Source organism: Eriocheir sinensis, chromosome 6 (assembly GCF_024679095.1).
Source record: "Eriocheir sinensis breed Jianghai 21 chromosome 6, ASM2467909v1, whole genome shotgun sequence".
Classification (NCBI taxonomy): Eukaryota; Metazoa; Arthropoda; class Malacostraca; order Decapoda; family Varunidae; genus Eriocheir; species Eriocheir sinensis.
In genome coordinates, this window is record NC_066514.1 from 3,606,321 (window position 1) to 3,626,827 (window position 20,507).

General features: G+C 41.8%; 2 protein-coding genes across 16 annotated transcripts in view; one reads left to right on the top strand and one right to left on the bottom strand.

The window, feature by feature from the left end:
• The first annotated feature begins 3,728 nt into the window (after nucleotides 1-3,728).
• The window catches only part of LOC126988668 (uncharacterized), a 114,754-nt gene continuing 97,975 nt past the window's right edge, over nucleotides 3,729-20,507 (top strand). For 4 of the 15 annotated variants that reach the window (XR_007742475.1, XR_007742459.1, XR_007742470.1 and 1 more), the window contains exons 1-2: nucleotides 14,513-14,660; nucleotides 19,318-20,477. The gene's annotated coding sequence lies outside the window, so the exon portion shown is untranslated. Of the gene's footprint in view, nucleotides 16,008-17,578; nucleotides 20,478-20,507 lie in introns of those variants that run through there. The other 11 variants (XR_007742468.1, XR_007742477.1, XR_007742481.1 and 8 more) reach the window with 11 other exon arrangements.
• The window catches only part of LOC126988743 (nicotinate phosphoribosyltransferase-like), a 49,555-nt gene continuing 44,520 nt past the window's right edge, over nucleotides 15,473-20,507 (bottom strand). The window contains exon 14 of the mRNA XM_050847117.1: nucleotides 15,473-17,583. Within this exon, the coding sequence (XP_050703074.1) occupies nucleotides 17,506-17,583 (78 nt within the window). The 3' untranslated portion in view covers nucleotides 15,473-17,505. The remainder of the gene's footprint in view (nucleotides 17,584-20,507) is intronic.

Here is a 20,507-nt window from a genome sequence, read left to right on the forward strand (position 1 = left end):
TTGAATTTTAAATAGCTATATCTGCTACAGAACTACCAATAGTACTGATACAGGCAACTCTCGATTTACGCGAGTATTGTGTCCTTGAAGAGGTCGCGTAAATCAAAAACAATGTAAATCAAACAAGAGGTAGGTTTGTACCTTTATTGCCTACTGTATCACTCTGACTCCTCTCCCTCTTGTGGTTCCTCCTCTGGCTGCCCTTCCCCTCGTGGTAGCACAGCAGCGAGGGTGTTGTTGTTGTTGAGTAGCGTGGCAGCGTGGGTACTGTATTGTTGTTCAAGTGGCGCGCGGGAAGAACTGAGCTCAGCTGTGTGGCCGTGTGAGTCCAGTTGCGTGAGACATCTGGTGGCCACTCCATAAAATATCGCGTATAAGTGAAAAAACGTGTAAATTAAACATTTATTTGGATTTTGGACCCCGCGTTATTTCAAAAACGCGTAAACCAAACTCACGTAAATCAAGAGTTACCTGTATAGGACCTAGTTGGCCAGTAGTGCCTCCCTGGTGCTTCCACTTGACATTGAAATAGACACACTTGAAATAGCCCTTGCTGTGAACGTATCTGTGTGTTGGATGGTGAAGGCTTCCTAGCAAGGGCTAATTCCTTTCCACTCAACAGGACCAGCTGAGTTCCGTGCAGCATGCAATTTCAAAGCTGTGGCCAAGTAAGTTTGTGGCTTTACCGTGTAGCAGCGACGGGCCAAGTTTGTGGCTTTACCGTGTAGCAGCGACGGGCCAAGTTTGTGGCTTTACCGTGTAGCAGCGACGGGCCAAGTTTGTGGCTTTACCGTGTAGCAGCGACGGGCCAAGTTTGTGGCTTTACCGTGTAGCAGCGATGGGCCAAGTTTGTGGCTTTACCGTGTAGCAGCGACGGGCCAAGTTTGTGGCTTTACCGTGTAGCAGCGACGGGCCAAATTTGTGCCATGATATAAACCCCCCAAAATAGATGATACATAATCTGATCACAAATGCTTTGATATATGTATTATGAAATGGTTTGTGTGAGGGGTGATTTTTTTCTCATTTTTCTCGCTTAGAGGGACCATTAAGAAACATGATCCCCGCTGCTACCGGGTTAAAACACTTAAAAATGTTCAAACTACAAAGGATTTATTCTCTGTATGGATATTGTTACTTGGGGAAGGACCTACATGTTAAACCTTTATTTTTTTCAAGTATATATTATGGATTTTTTTTTATACTCTTGTAGTATTGTATAGTATGATAAATATATTTTTTATTATTTAAACTCTATTCTTGGCCCATGAAGTTAATGGTTCTTTACTTCACTATGGAATGATTAAATAACAGAGATATGATGTTCACACACAATAGAGAATGGAACTTACCCCAAAAAACTAAACTGCATTATTACCAAATTTTACAGCCAAAGGATCCATACCAAGTTAAATAAGTTCAATTTTAGGCCATATGAGACTTGCTAGACCCACATTTGGTCACTGAGCCATGATATCTAACCTGCTGTTTCCTTTTTATGCAAAGAAGTTCGGATGGGTTCATCTCGAACAGCTCTTCCTGTGCCATGGTCAACAGCATCCAGAGGAGCTGCTCATAACCGAGAGCCCGGTTCGATTCGCGGAGTGGAAAAATTTGGTGGCTTTTCGATACCCTACACCCCTGTCCACCCAGCAGTGAATTGGTACCAGATATTAATCTTGTGTTGTGTCCCGTCTCCTGTGATCTGTTACTTCTCCTATAATTCCTTCCCTTCTGTCTCTCTCCGCATATGACCACAGATGTTACCGACTAAACGAAACTTTCCAACTTTCCAGAGGAGCTGCGTCAATAACTTCATCTTGTTCTAACTAGGAATGCATCATGATCTTAGTAAAACTTGTGAAATACTATGTTAAACTTATATACAAAAATACATGATTGAATTTTAAATAGCTATATCTGCTACAGAACTACCAATAGTACTGATACAGGCAACTCTCGATTTACGCGAGTATTGTGTCCTTGAAGAGGTCGCGTAAATCAAAAACAATGTAAATCAAACAAGAGGTAGGTTTGTACCTTTATTGCCTACTGTATCACTCTGACTCCTCTCCCTCTCGTGGTTCCTCCTCTGTCTGCCCTTCCCCTCATGGTAGCACAGCAGCGAGGGTGTTGTTGTTGTTGAGTAGCATGGCAGCGTGGGTACTGTATTGTTGTTCAAGAACTGAGCTCACCTGTGTGGCCGTGTGAGTCCAGTTGCGTGAGGCATCTGGTGGACACCATAAAATATCGCGTATAAGTGAAAAAACGTGTAAATTAAACATTTATTTGGATTTTGGACCACGCGTTATTTTAAAAACGCGTAAACCAAACTCGCGTAAATCGAGTTACCTGTACAAGTATGAATTTCATGCAATATTAAAAGCAAAGACATTGATATAGACACCATATCTAGAATTAAAGTAAGCTAACACTGTTCTACACTAACACTATTAACAAACGCCTCCGTGGTCTAGTGGTTAGCGTGCCTGGCTTCTACTCCGCGGGCCTGGGTTCGAATCCCGGCCCGGACAGTCGGCGTGCAGCTCACCCAACTGTTCATCCTCCCTCGGGCTGGTCGATAAATGGGTACCTGGGGAAACCTGGGGAAGGTAAACTGTGGTAACCTGGATGTCACACTGGCCCTGTGTCCTGGGGTAATGGGCTCCCTCCCACTACAGGCTCAAGGGCCAATGCGACGGAGATGAGCACTGTGTATGCCCCTAACTGTACCTTTACCTAACACTATTCTACCTTCCAGAAAATAAGAAAATAGTACCTCCTGGGGAACTGGAATTCTATGTCGGACGCAGCGGTTGTGGAGCAGGAGACACCATCCAGACATTTGAGGGGTTTGCACTGCAGTATACCACCAGACTTATGGAGACACCTTCAAATAGTGAAAGTTTTATATTTTCAAGAATTTTACAGAATTCAATACAAAATAAATTCAATTAACATTGCATATTCAATGATGTTTAACCCTCTTGCGCACGAGATGTTGCCGCCATGTTGCCTCTCTTTCTATCGATATTTTCATGCTGACTGCTCTTCTGAACTTGCTAACTGCATGCCTCCACCCCTCCCGCGGCCCCGCTGCACACGACTTTCTACTCAAGCTCATCCCTATACTGTCCAAACCCCTTATGCAAGAGTTAACCAGCATCTTCACTCTTTCATCCCTATACTGCCCAACCCCTTATGCAAGAGTTAACCAGCATCTTCACTCTTTCATCCCTATACTGTCCAAACCCCTTATGCAAGAGTTAACCAGCATCTTCACTCTTTCATCCCTATACTGTCCAAACCCCTTATGCAAGAGTTAACCAGCATCTTCACTCTTTCATCCCTATACTGCCCAAACCCCTTATGCAGGAGTTAACCAGCATCTTCACTCTTTCATCCCTATACTGTCCAAACCCCTTATGCAAGAGTTAACCAGCATCTTCACTCTTTCATCCCTATACTGTCCAAACCCCTTATGCAAGAGTTAACCACCATCTTCACTTTCATCCCTATACTGTCCAAACCCCTTATGCAAGAGTTAACCAGCATCTTCACTCTTTCATCCCTATACTGTCCAAACCCCTTATGCAAGAGTTAACCAGCATCTTCACTCTTTCATCCCTATACTGCCCAACCCCTTATGCAAGAGTTAACCAATATCTTCACTCTTTCATCCCTATACTGTCCAAACCCCTCATGCAAGAGTTAACCAGCATCTTCACTCTTTCATCCCTATACTGTCCAAACCCCTCATGCAAGAGTTAACCAGCATCTTCACTCTTTCATCCCTATACTGCCCAACCCCTTATGCAAGAGTTAACCAGCATCTTCACTCTTTCATCCCTATACTGTCCAAACCCCTCATGCAAGAGTTAACCAGCATCTTCACTCTTTCATCCCTATACTGTCCAAACCCCTTATGCAAGAGTTAACCAGCATCTTCACTCTTTCATCCCTATACTGTCCAAACCCCTTATGCAAGAGTTAACCAGCATCTTCACTCTTTCATCCCTATACTGTCCAAACCCCTTATGCAAGAGTTAACCAGCATCTTCACTCTTTCATCCCTATACTGTCCAAACCCCTTATGCAAGAGTTAACCAGCATCTTCACTCTTTCATCCCTACTCTGTCCAAACCCCTTATGCAAGAGTTAACCAGCATCTTCACTCTTTCATCCCTATACTGTCCAAACCCCTTATGCAAGAGTTAACCAGCATCTTCACTCTTTCATCCCTATACTGTCCAAACCCCTTATGCAAGAGTTAACCAGCATCTTCACTCTTTCATCCCTCACGCTGGTAAACTCTGGAACAATCTTCCTTCATCTGTATTTCCTCCTGCCTACGTCTTGAACTCTTTCAAGAGGAGGGTATCAGGACACCTCTCCTCCCGAAATTGACCTCTCTTTCGGACACTCCGCTAACTCTTTTTAGGAGCAGTGAGTAGTGGGCTTTTTTTTTAATATTGATTCGTTTTCTTTTTTATGCTCTTGAGCTGACTCCTTTCCTGTAAAAAGAGAGAGAGAGAGAGAGAGAGAGAGAGAGAGAGAGAGAGAGAGAGAGAGAGAGAGAGAGAGAGAGAGAGAGAGTTGATACATAGAAGGACTGATAGATAGATATAGATACAGATAGATAAATAGAACAGGTATTATGATTTGTACATTTTTTCCAACTTATTAGATTTCTGAATTGAGAGAGAGACATAGATGATACATAGAAGGATTGATAGATATAGATACAGATAGATAAATAGAACAGGTATAATGATTTGTACATTTTTTCAACTTAATAGATTTCTGAATTGAGCGAGACATAGATGATACATAGAAGGATTGATAGATATAGATACAGATAGATAAATAGAACAGGTATTATGATTTGTACATTTTTTCCAACTTATTAGATTTCTGAATTGAGAGAGACAGATGATACATAGAAGGATTGATAGATATAGATACAGATAGATAAATAGAACAGGTATTATGATTTGTACCTTTTTTTCAACTTAATAGATTTCTGAACTTACTAGGCTTATGATTTTATGCAGGGTCGATATCATAATTCCTATATAAGCTTTGGGTACTCAATATTCAAAAAGGGTAAGATTGCAATGGGGTGTAATCTTTAAAGTACTTATATATTTACTAACTTTTTATTGGCATTATACATCATATATTTAAGTATCCTAAATTGTCTAATGCATGTCTTCTTTTCCAGAGTTTCCTTCCATTAGGCTGCTTTTATACGAGTGATTTCCGCTGCCACAGTAAAGAGGGTCGCATTACAAGAGAGTTCGTTGCCCAAGAACACATATTTGACAAGGCTTTCGTATGAGTTGTGGGCATTTCCAGGAGTAGTTTTATGACCCTGGTGGTATTTTGAACTCTTTTCCGTACCGTGAACCTGAAGAAACACTCATTAGAACATAATCTGATCACAAATGCTTTGATATATATTATGAAATGGTTTGTGTGAGGGGTGATTTTTTCTCATTTTTCTCACTTAGAGGGACCATTAAGAAACATGATCCCCGCTGCTGCTGGGTTAAACTGGGCGGCAGAAACCACTCACATGAAAGCAACCTAAATCTTATCTGTGGTACTAGTTAGACTTGGGTTTGACAAGGGATGCCATTCTGTACGCTAAGGTATAGTACACAACCCTCAATTTCCACGATATTGGATTTCCCGGACAAAATCTGGGGTCCAGCAATTGTCAGACATATGCCTTCTCAAATCCAGGACCTGAAATAGAATCCAGGTAAAAAATCTGTGGCGGTGGCTGAGTGGTAGCGTGCTGGGCCCACATTCAGCACGTGATGGCCGACGTGGGTTCGAATCCCCATGCTACCACCTCGGATTTTTCAGTCACCGCCGAGTGGCTTAACCCGTGTGTGTCAGGTGGCGGGAGTTCCCACCATCCGACCACCGTTGCCAGATTGTCGTACTCAGAGCATAGTATTTACCGGTTTCTGACGCCTAACTATCGCCAAGAAACATCAGGAATTAAGTATTTTAACGATAATCATAAGTGAATCTCCTTATTGGGGTTCACGAGACAGTTTTGGGGTCGGAAGTCGGTAAATATAAGAGGCTGAGTAAGACAATCTGGCAACTTTGCATCCGACGCGCTTGACTTGGCCAAAAATAGCACCTCTTCCCAACATCATGTCTCTGCCGTGCTGCAACCTAGACACTTCAAATTTATTTCATCGTGGAGAGGAAGGATTGGCGATGAAAAAATGGTATAAATTATTATGTTTTCTTTTGAAATTGCCACACGGGGCATTGATGAAAGATACTTATTTTTCAAAATTTATCAACACCGCCCGTGTGCTGCGAGGACGACAATAGTCCTCTAGCCCGACGTTTATGGCTTAAAACTACCCACATGCTGTCCTGAAGACCACCCGTCAACCTGGACTCTAGAGGAAACCATCCAAGTGAATCAAGAACGAGTTCCGGGGGGCAGCATGAGCCAAGAGAAGATGAACATAAGAACATAAGAACGCAGGAGTCTGCAAGAGGCCGGTAGGCCTGTACGAGGCAGCTCCTTTGACCCTAAGCTCCCGTGTATCTAGCCCCACCTAATATCGCTGTCCATGAATTTATCTAGTCTATTTTTGAATGTGACAATTGTATTGGCACTCACCACATGACTGCTAAGCCTATTCCACTCATCCACCACCCTGTTAGTAAACCAATTTTTGCCTATGTCCCTGTTGAATCTGAATTTATCCAGTTTAAACCCATTACTTCGTGTCCTACCCGGTTCTCTTACCAACAAAACCTTATGAATGTCTCCCTTATTAAAGCCCTTCATCCATTTATAAACCTCGATCATGTCTCCACGCACCGTTCGCCTTTCTAGAGAATGCAAGTTTAACTGTTTGAGTCTTCCCTCGTATGGCAAGTTTCTCAACCCCTGAATCATCTTAGTCATTCTCCTCTGCACCGATGGCGCCACTATAAACACTTGCCTGTGCCATGATGGGCTGGGGCCGACTACCATCCAGGCCCCTCAAGCAAGCCTACCGGTGCTATAGGCATAGACGAAAAAAAAGAAAAAAAATTGCAATGCAAGTTTTCTGATAATTTGTTTTAGTTAGTCTCTTAGATGTGCTTAACAAAGTGTGGAGAAAGTCCGGGGCAGGTACTGGATACTGGTGATTACCAGACTGAGTTTTGTAAATGTCTGAGTGGGCCGACAGGACCCCAAACTGTAGCGATTTCAGATTCTCAGACTTTTGTGGTTCCAGGACTGGTGCTCTCCCCCAATAGCGTGGGAAATTGAGGGTTGAGTGTAATGTAATCTTCAATATTCTGTAGTAATATCATTCCTAACCGAGGCATTGCTACACAGACTGGCACTTTATTCAGACAAAATATCAGCGAATTTGCCAAATTGCTTACGTACTGTAATTACAATGGGAGGTTTTTACAAAATAATTTATTTTCAAGCTCAGTCTATTAAGGAAATATTAAGCCACTTCTAAAAGTGCAGGTGCTGTACTACTTTATCAGTACTAGGTACATATATTGGGGGCAATAATTTTTACAAAATCAAAACTGATTGCACTGCATATTTGTACCATTAGTACATTAACAACCACATACAGCAAGGACAGTGAAGTACACCGGGTATTTGATATATGCGAGATCGAAATATGCGAATTCACTCATATGCAACTAACCTAAATGTGCCAAGTATTCGTTTTATGCGAGAAAAATTGGCTCTTATGTGAGTATCTGCGCTGGTGTGACTGGTTGGTGAGGTATGGTGACACACTAGAGGGCGGCGGGTGCAAATGTTTTCCCGCACTTTCCTCGCCTGTAATTAACCTTTTCCTTCCTCTGATCCTAAAGTTAATCCTCAGGTAGCCAATTATCAGCCTAAATCCTAGACTTTGGGTGTGTCTCCCCGGAAGCAATCAGCAGCTCTATTTTACAGTTATCTCTACTAATGTGCTTTATTGTTGCTTTAGTGCTTTATTATTGTGAAATGGTGCTGGAATAAACTGTTAGAGGGTTCAAAAATGGGTCGTGGAACATAACCCGCTATCATTAACCCGTTCGTGGTCAACCATGTCACCTGATGTGTTAATGTTGCTACTCCCTCTGGTCAACCACTTCATATGACGTTTTATCATTTTCTTTTTCCCACGTGAATGAAATGCCTCTAGCGGTTTATAATTACGTTTATTGAAGTGTCAGGCATCTTTTCTCAAGTGATGGCTTCATGCATGGCAGTTTTATTGGTTCAGAGCATGCCTGTACAGTATGGCACGTAGATGTCGACTCGGCGCTCTCACTGATGAGCAAATTCAGCTTCATTTCAGTGAAGAGGAGGGTGATACTGACAGTGAATCTACAATAGATGATAGTGATAAAGATGAAGATTATGTTTTTCAAGAAAGTGAAGAAGCCAATCAGCAAGTGGATCTGAATCTTATCCAGCAGACACAGCAGCAGCTGACTACTCCTCAAACATATGCTCTGGACCATCACCTACTCAACTATCTTCTCCACCTCCTTCCACCTCAAGGAGTTTGGCAAGACGTCGGAGTTCACTGAGCGAAGATGAAAGCAATGCGTCTCGTCCAAGAGTGACTCCCCCACCCGCCCATGGTCTCACTCCAGCCAGACAGACACCTTCCCGCCGATCCTGTAGGTCACCTGTTATGCCACATCTCCTTTTTATGTTTCCTGTTCAGAATTACTTGCCTATTTTGAGACTAATTGTGTTCTTATAGCCTAGTCACACTATCACAAGAATGTAGTGTTGTACAAAAGGAAACAATTGTTATGCCACATTTCCTTGTTATGTTTCCCGTTCATAATTACTGTTTTGAGACTAGTTGTGTTCTTATAGGGATACAGTATCACAAGAATGTAGTGTTGTACAAAAGAAAAACAACTGTTATGCCACATTTCCTTGTTATGTTTCCCATTCATAATTACTGTTTTGAGACTAGTTGTGTTCTTATAGGGATACAGTATCACAAGAATGTAGTGTTGTACAAAAGAAAAACAATTGTTAGAGGAAGAGTTGAAAATAATATCTCGGAGATTATGTCTGGCAGCGCTGCGCCACAGCTGCCAGGTAAATGCCGGCGGGGCATTTAAAAAAAGGTAAGGAGAAAATTTCCATGTTATTTTCTTTATGTGGAGATATTTATGGGTTCATTATGCCAAAAATTTTGTTTTCCATTTTTCGTGACCAGGGGGAGTACACACATTGTAACATAGGTAACCACGAATGGGTTAATAGGAAGATAGGTTCGATATACGCGGATTCATATTATGTGAGCTTTATGCAGAACGTAACACTCACATATAATGAATACCTGGTGTACTACATATATTAGGGCGCAATAATTTTTACAAAGTCGAAACTGATTGCACTGCATATTTGTACCATTAGTACATTAACAACCACATACAGCAAGGACAGTGAACTACTTCTGAACATTATCTAAACTAGGTACATGTAACATATGAATAAGTTAAACAAGCTGGATAAGGACACACCCACTAGCTAGTCTATAAACTTTGCACAGTCAACAATTAACATGTAAAGGAGAATGTAAAATATAGTGTTTAACCGTGTAGCAGCGACGGGCCAAATTTGTGGTTTTACCGTGTAGCAGCGACAAGCCAAATTTGTGGGTTCACCGTGTAGCAGCGACGGGCCAAATTTGTGGCTTTACTGTGTAGCAGCGACGGGCCAAATTTGTGGTTTTACCGTGTAGCAGCGACGGGCCAAATTTGTGGCTTTACCGTGTAGCAGCGACGGGCCAAATTTGTGGCTTCACCGTGTAGCAGCGATGGGCCAAATTTGTGGCTTTACCGTGTAGCAGCGACGGGCCAAATTTGTGGCTTTACCGTGTAGCAGTGATGGGCCAAATTTGTGGCTTTACCGTGTAGCAGTGATGGGCCAAATTTGTGGCTTTACCGTGTAGCAGTGACGGGCCAAATTTGTGGTTTTACCGTGTAGCAGCGACGGGCCAAATTTGTGGCTTCACCGTGTAGCAGTGATGGGCCAAATTTGTGGCTTTACCGTGTAGCAGCGACGGGCCAAATTTGTGCCATGATTTTAACCCCCCAAAATAGATGATACATAAACTGATCACAAATGCTTTGATATATATTATGAAATGGTTTGTGTGAGGGGTGATTTTTTCTCATTTTTCTCACTTGGAGGGACCATTAAGAAACATGATCCCTGCTGCTACCGGGTTAAATACAAAATTTTTTACAGCAAGGCGTTACTTAATAGCGAAATTCATAAATCTTTATCATACAAAAATATACAACCTGCATCTTCATAAACCAATCTAGTTAAAATTTTCCTCTTGATACATTCAGTGGAGGGCAAGGGGGCATGTCAGTGTATTTACAGTGAGACAAAACATACAAACAAAATATTGGTTAAGTTGAAGTATTGGGGTTAACAAACTGAGCCATGAATCCACGGGCTCGGGTTAAATCCTCATGTAATAGAAATTTGGAGATGCATGATTGAACCAGGGCTCTTTAGTATAAGGAGGAGAGAAAGTGTGTGGAATGTGTCCCTCCATCCCACATACAGTCACTTTCATAATGCACTTAACACACAGTTAGGGATCTCGTATATGGAAGAAGTAATCATTCCACATGAAACCAGAAAAGTAATGTACAGGTAACTCTCGATTTATGCGAGTTTGGTTTACGCGTTTTTGAAATAATGCGGGGTCCAAAATCCAAATAAATGTTTAATTTACATGTTTTTTTTTTTACTTATATGTGATATTTTATGGAGTGGCCACCAGATGTCTCACGCAACTGGACTCACACGGCCACACAGCTGAGCCCAGTTCTTCCCACGCGCCACTTGAACAACAATACAGTACCCACGCTGCCACGCTACTCAACAACAACAACACCCTCGCTGCTGTGCTACCACGAGGGGAAGGGCAGCCAGAGGAGGAACCACGAGAGGGAGAGGAGTCAGAGTGATACAGTAGGCAATAAAGGTACAAACCTACCTCTTGTTTGATTTACATTGTTTTTGATTTACGCGACCTCTTCAAGGACACAATACTCGCATAAATCGAGAGTTACCTGTATAATTACACCTACAGCCATAACCAAGGCTGCTGATGAGTCATATAACTACACCTGCAGTTTAAGGGTTAATGCCAGAAGCAGTACAATTTGTTGGTCTCCCAGCTCGTGTGCACAATGCTTGTCTATATATTCTAGCATCTCCGATTATTCTATGTCAGCCTGGGGATTTAGGATGTCCACCCAGGACTGAGATGATCACCAAGACCACCAGCAGTTTGGCAGACGCCCCCAACTTTGCCTTGTACCAAATTATAAACTCATACAATATATTTATCTTGTGGAAATATTTTTATTGCATAGAGTGAAGTGCAACTATTATGCAGTGTTATATTTCACCTGAATACATATTCTTTGGACAGCTTAAATGTGCAAGAACTGCTTCAGCAAGGTTAGACCTTCTATAATGAATGCATGTATTATCCTCAACACTTTCAACAACAGCTGAAAATCTATGAATATTATACAGTCTTTTGATATTCTAGGCACAAAATGGATATGGCTATATAAATTTCTGTAAGTCAGTAGCACAAACTTAAGCTTACATTTTTTAGTGCAAATTATATATACATACAGTCAAACCTTGGTTTATGAGTGTTTTGATTTAAGGGAGGCGACTATGGGGTATTTTTTGACGAATATATTTAAAATCGGACGAGTACATGTTTTTCGCTCGGCGTGGCCGGGAAACCCTAAATTACCATGTGGTGAGGTTTGTTTTCGTAAAATTAAAACCCCTCCCCCCTGGGGGGGACATGAACGTCTTATGACGTGCATGTCAACATATGCGGTATCATTCGTATAGACGTAAAAATTGCATTAGAATATTTTATTTCTTCGTAAATTTTATCATCTGTCATCCTCTCTTCTTCGCGCAGAGAGGCAGGGGAGGAAGAGAGGTGCCACGGCGCCAGTGGCAAGCGAGACACAGACGGGAAGAGTGTGTCGTACTTTTCTCTCCTCTCCAGCCAAAAAAACGTCCTTACAAATGATGTACAAGCACAAGGCAACCAGAAAAAGAGTCACCAACATCAAGAGGGTTTATGGAGCGGCCAAACCTCAGAAAACAAGCAAGAGAGTAGCGTAGAAGCAAGGCACTCCCACGAGGCACTCCCGCGGCACTCGCGCTACGTGTGAGTGCCGCGGGCCCAGATGCCTGATCATTCTCCAGTAAGTCAGAAAGATGTACACAATAATATGTGAAAATTTCATGCCAATCAAATAAATGCAAATGGCAAGACAAGAATGAAATGTAAAAATATCTTTAGGAGCCAATATCTCGAAAATTAGTTTTTTAAACTTAAAATAATTTCACAAAATCGGTAAAAAGTCAAAGGGAAATTTTTTGTTGGAAATAGATTTTCAATAATGTCAAAAGAAAACGGGACACAGAGAGAAAATAATAATAATTGACAAAAGATTGTAACTTTTTTTCTTCGAAGACAAAACAAAAAATTATAAAGTTACTTCCAACAAAATGTAGATAGGTAAGCAAAGTTTCTATGGTATTTTTTCAAACCAATTAGCTGAAAAATAAAGCCTGTGAAACAAAGAAACGAAAAATACGCTTTGTTTGAGTCTCTCCAAAACTTCACCTGAATTTGATGAACTTCACAGAGTAACACCTTTACACCAACAAACAACATACTAAGATTTCAAAGCTATTGGACGTACCATATGCGCAGGAGGGCCCCCTGTAGTCGCCTCCCTCAAGAGCAAAATCCCATAAAAACTGCCTTGGTTTACGAGCGGTGACTTGGTATATGAGCATCCTGTTTGCTCCCTTGCTTTATATTTTCGCCAGCCCCTGGGTTGGGACACGGGCTATATGGAGGCCGTCATGGTCAAGTGCGTATGTCCCTTCGAGGAGGGATCACAAACCCTTGCCGGATGATGGCTCATGAAGGGGAGGGGAGGATGCCGATAGGCCGACTCTATCGGCTTACGTCAGCCTAGCCCGCGGTTGTGGGAGTCTCCGTAAGAGCCGCAGCACATTGATTTGTGTTTTGTATTATTTATCATTGCACTTTGTTAGTAAAAATTACATTCTGTAAAAAATAACATGTGAAATGATTTTTATATAATTTTTTTTTTTGAGACAGGGGACGCATTAATGGGATTGACATTAATTACAACGGGGAAACTCGTTTTGGCTTATGAATGTTTTGGCGTGCGAGCAAAATTCCAGAACGAATTAAACTCGTAAACCGAAGCTTGACTGTATGTATATATATATTAAGTAAGAGGGAGTTCCAGGCTCTGAAAAGACAGCAAAAGAAGAAACATGATATCCTCAGTCCCTCAGTAAGAGGACATTATAAACTATTAAATACAAATACCTATGCATTAGTAAGCAGAAACTCTTAAGCCTTCAGCAGCTCTTCCAGCTTAAGGGCACACCTACTGTACAATTCTCACTCCATGGAATATTTTCACTTGCAACATAAAGGCGCTTATCAAGAAGTGCTGTACTAGGTCCTATGCAGCTTTTTTCATTAGGCTTCCCTTATCCTTATGACCTTAACCCGGTAGCAGCAACGGGACAAATTTGTGGCTTAACCGTGTAGCAGTGATGGGCCAAATTTGTGGCTTAACCGTGTAGCAGTGACAGGCCAAATTTGTGGCTTAACCGTGTAGCAGTGACGGGCCAAATTTGTGGCTTAACCGTGTAGCAGCGACGTGCCAAATTTGTGGCTTAACCGTGTAGCAGTGATGGGCCAAATTTGTGGCTTAACCGTGTAGCAGCGACGGGCCAAATTTGTGGCTTAACCGTGTAGCAGTGATGGGCCAAATTTGTGGCTTAACCGTGTAGCAGTGACGGGCCAAATTTGTGGCTTAACCGTGTAGCAGCGACGGGCCAAATTTGTGCCATGATATAAACCCCCAAAAATAGATGATACATAAACTGATCACAAATGCTTTGATATATATTATGAAATGGTTTGTGTGAGGGGTGATTTTTTCTCATTTTTCTCGCTTAGAGGGACCATTAAGAAACATGATCCCCGCTGCTACCGGGTTAACTCTGCTAAGGTCTCATGGTACACTATTTTGACGCGGAACCTGCGCAAAACAAGTTTTTACAGGCGACTTGTTTTTTTTCAGTGTTCAAATAGTTTTTTTTTCAGAATAGTTTCATTATCTCCTAATACCTTATAAAATGATGTTTGAAGTGTAGGATGCAAGAAACTGGACTCCTCTAGATACAGGTAACTCTCGATTTACGCAAGTTTGGTTTACGCGTTTTTGAAATAACGCGGGGTCCAAAATCCAAATGAATGTTTAAGTTACACGTTTTTTTCACTTATACGCGATATTTTATGGAGTGGCCACCAGATGTCTCACGCAACTGGACTCACACGGCGCCGCGGCCACACAGCTGAGCTCAGTTCTTCCCGCGCGCCACTTGAACAACAATACAGTACCCACGCTGCCACGCTACTCAACAACAACAACACCCTCGCTGCTGTGCTACCACGAGGGGAAGGGCAGCCAGAGGAGGAACCACAAGAGGGAGAGGAGTCAGAGTGATACAGTAGGCAATAAAGGTACAAACCTACCTCTTGTTGGATTTACATTGGTTTTAATTTACGCGACCTCCTCAAGGACACAATACTCGCATAAATCGAGAGTTACCTGTAGTTTAGTTCCAGAGATATAGTCCTTAAAATGTTTGTCACAATTATGACTCATGATACCAATACCACAAAAAAATCTTATGATACCTAAGCAGGGTTAAATTTACAACACATTCAATGCATTATACTATATAGCTTTGTGCTGGTATATTTCCATCAACAATCTCACTGGCTCTCAAGTCTTTCAAATCTCTCTTTATGACTTTGCTTCTCTGGATACAAATTATAAACTCTTGTGTTTATCTTATACATTTAAAATATATTTGTGAACTATACTAAAATATATATAATCTAGGATTTATTAAAATTCTCCATGACTCAGCACTCGTATCCAACCAGACAAGTTTCCAGTCAATATATGTTTAGATACAATGCCTCTACAGGTGAGAAATGTGGAAATTATAATTATGACAGCCATATTTTCCTTAACCCGGTAGCAGCGACGGGCCAAATTTGTGGCTTTACTGTGTAGCAGCAAGGGGCCAAATTTGTGGCTTTACCGTGTAGCAGCAAGGGGCCAAATTTGTGGCTTTACTGTGTAGCAGCAAGGGGCCAAATTTGTGGCTTTACTGTGTAGCAGCAAGGGGCCAAATTTGTGGCTTTACCGTGTAGCAGCAAGGGGCCAAATTTGTGGCTTTACTGTGTAGCAGCAAGGGGCCAAATTTGTGGCTTTACCGTGTAGCAGCGATGGGCCAAATTTGTGGCTTTACCGTGTAGCAGCGATGGGCCAAATTTGTGGCTTTACTGTGTAGCAGCAAGGGGCCAAATTTGTGGCTTTACCGTGTAGCAGCGATGGGCCAAATTTGTGCCATGATATAAGCCCCCCAAAATAGATGATACATAATCTGATCACAAATGCTTTGATATATATTATGAAATGGTTTGTGTGAGTGATGATTTTTTTCTCATTTTTCTCACTTGGAGGAACCATTAAGAAACATGATCCCCGCTGATACCAAGTTAAAGTAAAACAGACATGTGACAAAAAGCGAACAGTTAATATTACTGAAAAATCACATGATGTTAAAATGTCCTTTGGTGGGTCCGTTGAAATGTCAGTCATTGTAGAGTCGTCCCTCAAATAGTACGGTTTCCAATAGCTCGGTTTCAGTTTAATATGGATTGTTATTGAAGATCTTTTTAGGATTTTAAAATTTCCCGCTCGTCGGAAAATCCAAAAATCCTAAAAAAATCTTCAATGACAACCCACATAAAACCAAAACCAAACTTTTTTTTTTTTTTTTTTTTTTTTTTTTTACAGCAAAGGAGACAGCTCAAGGGCACAAAAAAGTAAACATTAATAAAAAAAAAGCCCGCTACTCGCTGCTCCTAAAACTATTGGAAAGCTTACTATTTGAGGGATGACTGTATGTACTTAGTGTGTGCGTATCTTACTTCCAAGAATGTTCAGTGAAAGGGTCAGGTACTTTGCCTTCCATCATGCATTCACATAATATCATATATATTTTATTTTTATGTAAATATTACCTGAAAAATACATTATGGCAGAGTATAATATTTGCAATAAGCTTCTCATAAATTTGATATTTTTATATTTCTAATCTGATAGCCCTGTATGTATATATTATCAGAAAGATATATGACAGCAGAGTATAATTTTTTTGCAATAAGCTTCTCATAAATTTTATAACATTTTAATTTTCGATTTGGTACCGAGATCTCACCTCAAACACTTAACCCGGTAGCAACGACGGGCCAAATTTGTGGCTTTACCGTGTAGCATTGACGGGGCAAATTTGTGGCTTTACCGTGTGGCAGCAACGGGCCAAATTTGTGGCTTTACTGTGTAGCAGCGACGGGCCAAATTTGTCCCATGATACAAACCCCCCAAAATAGATGATACATAATCTGATCACAAATGCTTTGATATATGTATTATGAAATGGTTTGTGTGAGGGGTGATTTTTTCTCATTTTTCTCGCTTGGAGGGACCATTAAGAAACATGATCCCCGCTGCTACTGGGTTAAGTTAGGCAGTCTATCCTATGACTTGGGTTGTAACTCACTTTTCAAAGGATTCTGCCTTATGAGAATGCAGAATACTTACCTCAGGCTTATATCTGCTGAATCACCAATGTGTGCCATCATGTCCAAGAGCTGTACCCCTGTGATGTGATTGATCTGGCTTCATGCTTGTGCTGATCTGTATGATGCTTCAGTTGAAATTTTGGTTAAAAAGCATGTTATTTTATTTTATTTTATTTTTTTATGTCGAGGACTATTGCGCTGGTAGGCTTCTTCCCGGTGGATCCTGATGGTCGGCCCAAGGCTTCTTCCCGGTGGGTCCTGATGGTTGGCCCAGCCCGTTCTGGTGCAGGCGAGTGTTTATAGTGGCGCCATCTTGCATTGGCTCATGCTGCCCTCCCGGAGCTCATCTTTAATCCTAGAATCTAGAGTCCGGGTTGATAGGTGGTCTTCTGGACAGCATGTGGGTAGTTTTAAGCCACTCGGCGGCGGCTGAAAAATCCCAGCTTGGTGGCACCGGGCGGGGATTGAACTCGTGTTGTCCTGAACGCGGCGCCGTCACACTATCCATTCAGCCACCGCCTCCCTAAACGTTATACATGTGTGCAAGTACAACTAAAATGATTCTCTCTGTTGTAGCTTTGGTGGCTACTGTGTCTCATAACATATGGTTTCAAGTAGCGTCTAGTATGTGGTAGCAGCTGACTGGTGATGACCCTTTTGGTATAGCTGCAGATAACCTCCAGGGGGACGGCAGGGCAGTGCAAGTTCAGAAGAGCTCTCCAATGGGTGCATTTTGGAGCCACAATTCATGCAAGAAGTTATAGAGGTCGTCAGTAACCCCAACCTGTACGGAGGGAAAAGGCTTGTCAGTTGCATGTCTGGTGAGCCAGGGGAATAGCATGGGAAAGTTGGTTAAAAAAAAATAACAATAATATATATTTAAATATGTGTTCATACATACACATAGCTATACAGGTAACTCTTGATTTACACGAGTTTGGTTTACGCGTTTTTGAAATGACGCGCGGTCCTAAATCCAAATAAATGCTACCTCTTCCAGGACACAATACTTGCGTAAATCGAGAGTTACCTGTATTTAAATATGTGTTCATACATACACATAGCTATACAGGTAACTCTCGATTTACACGAGTTTGGTTTACCTGTTTTTGAAATGACGCGGGGTCCAAAATCCAAATAAATGCTACCTCTTCCAGGACACAATACTCCCGTAAATCGAGAGTTACCTGTATTTAAATATATGTTCATACATTCACATAGCTATATCTATCTATCTGTATCTATTTATCTATGTATCTATAAAAAACATACATGAGAAGACAGTTTGTGTTAGGATATCATGTAAACAAGGTAATAGGGGAGTTAGAAGAATCATATACACCGTGTTCTCATTGTACGTGTGTTCAGCGTGTCTGTATTTGAGTTTACGCATTCAAGCAACACTCAACCCTCCATTTGCCAGATAATTCCTATTTCCTGGATATTCATCGTTCCCAGACCAGAGCTCCCCACTATTTGTATGGGAAATCGAGGGTTGAGTGTATATCCACCAAATTATCAATAAATATGTAAAAAATTTCCTTATATGTGAATGGTGCAATTGGTGCTATTTTGCTATAACATGCGTTCATTCAGCCCGTGGACCACTGATGTTTCCAGTTGAATGTGCTAGTGTGCGCTGTGTTGAAATGCTATTAACCCAGTAGCAGCGGGATCATGTTTCTTAATGGTCCCTCTAAGCGAGAAAAATGAGAAAAAATCATCACTCACACAAACCATTTCATAATATATATCAAAGCATTTCAGATTAGTTTATGTATCATCCATTTGGGGGGTTATATCATGGCACAAATTTGGCCCGTTGCTGCTACACAGTAAAGCCACAAATTTGGCCCGTTGCTACTACACGGTAAAGCCACAAATTTGGCCCGTTGCTGCTACACGGTAAAGCCACAAATTTGGCCCGTTGCTACTACACGGTAAAGCCACAAATTTGGCCCGTTGCTGCTACACGGTAAAGCCACAAATTTGGCCCGTTGCTGCTACACGGTAAAGCCACAAATTTGGCCCGTTGCTGCTACATGGTAAAGCCACAAATTTGGCCCGTCGCTGCTACACAGTAAAGCCACAAATTTGGCCCGTCGCTGCTACCAGGTTAAGTACCCTTTTATATGCACAGAGTTGTTTATATCTGCCATGACCTTCAAGTATCCTGGGCCTAGTACAGGTAACTCAATATACGCAAGTTTGGTTTACGCGTTTTTGAAATAACGCAGGGTCCAAAATCCAAATAAATGTTTAATTTACACGTTTTTTTCCACTTATATGTGATATTTTATGGAGTGGCCACCAGATGTCTCACGCAACTGGACTCACACGGCCACACAGCTGAGCTCAGTTCTTCCCACGCGCCACTTGAACAACAATACAGTACCCACGCTGCCACGCTACTCAACAACAACAACACCCTCACTGCTGTGCTACCACGAGGGGAAGGGCAGCCAGAGGAGGAACCACGAGAGGGAGAGGAGTCAGAGTGATACAGTAGGCAATAAAGGTACAAACCTACCTCTTGTTTGATTTACATTGTTTTTGATTTACGCGACCTCCTCAAGGACACAATACTCGCGTAAATCGAGAGTTACCTGTACATGCCTGGGATGGGTAATATAGGATGTTGTGCCATGTTATGCAATGCTATGTAATGGATATCTTTAGAACATCACTGCATACAGCTGTGACTATGGCAGCATCAAGTACCATATGATCTGCAAGCTCTTCTGCCGCACTTATCAGAGAAGCTGTTGCAAAATCCCAGGGCTGCCGTCTTTGAAGCACTTAATTTGGCTGGACAGTGAGAAATGAAAGGAATTTGTGGGCAATTATCAGAATATAATCTTTTTTTCTGTTTTCTATTATTTAGTATGTTATTAATGGTGCTGTTTGTTTGGGTCATTAAACGTATCTCCATAAATTCAGTTAGCTTTATACAAATTCTCATCATACAAGTTTTCACATTAACCCCATATATGTTTTGTGGGACCAGATGTTTTGTGCGATGTAAAATCTTTGTTCTTTTTGTATGAGAGTTGTGAGAATAACCCAACCATGGCTACTTGTTTCCTAATATAGCAGTTCAAATTATACTAAGCAAGATATCATCATCATCATCATCAATTCATTTCACGTCCGTTTTCACTCTTCTTGAGCGGTTGGACTCTTTGTGGCTCTCCTCCATTCTACTCTGTCTTCTGCCTGATGCTCATCCAATCCCATCAATCCCAAGTCTTCCTGTATACACCTTCACTTTTTCCTAGGTCTACCAACTGGTCTCCCTTCTACCTCCAATCTCTCCACAGCTCCCAGCACAGTGTCCTCCCCTGCTCTCTTTACATGTCCAAACCATCAGAGTCTTTCCCTTCTGAGCACTGTTTCCAGGTCCTCTACTAAAACTCCCAGCACTGTGTCCTCCCCTGCTCTCTTTACATGTCCAAACCATCGGAGTCTTTCCCTTCTGAGCACTGTTTCCAGGTCCTCTACTAAAACTCCCAGCACTGTGTCCTCCCCTGCTCTCTTTACATGTCCAAACCATCAGAGTCTTTCCCTTCTGAGCACTGTTTCCAGGTCCTCTACTAAAACTCCCAGCACTGTGTCCTCCCCTGCTCTCTTTACATGTCCAAACCATCAGAGTCTTTCCCTTCTGAGCACTGTTTCCAGGTCCTCTAAAACTCCCAGCACTGTGTCCTC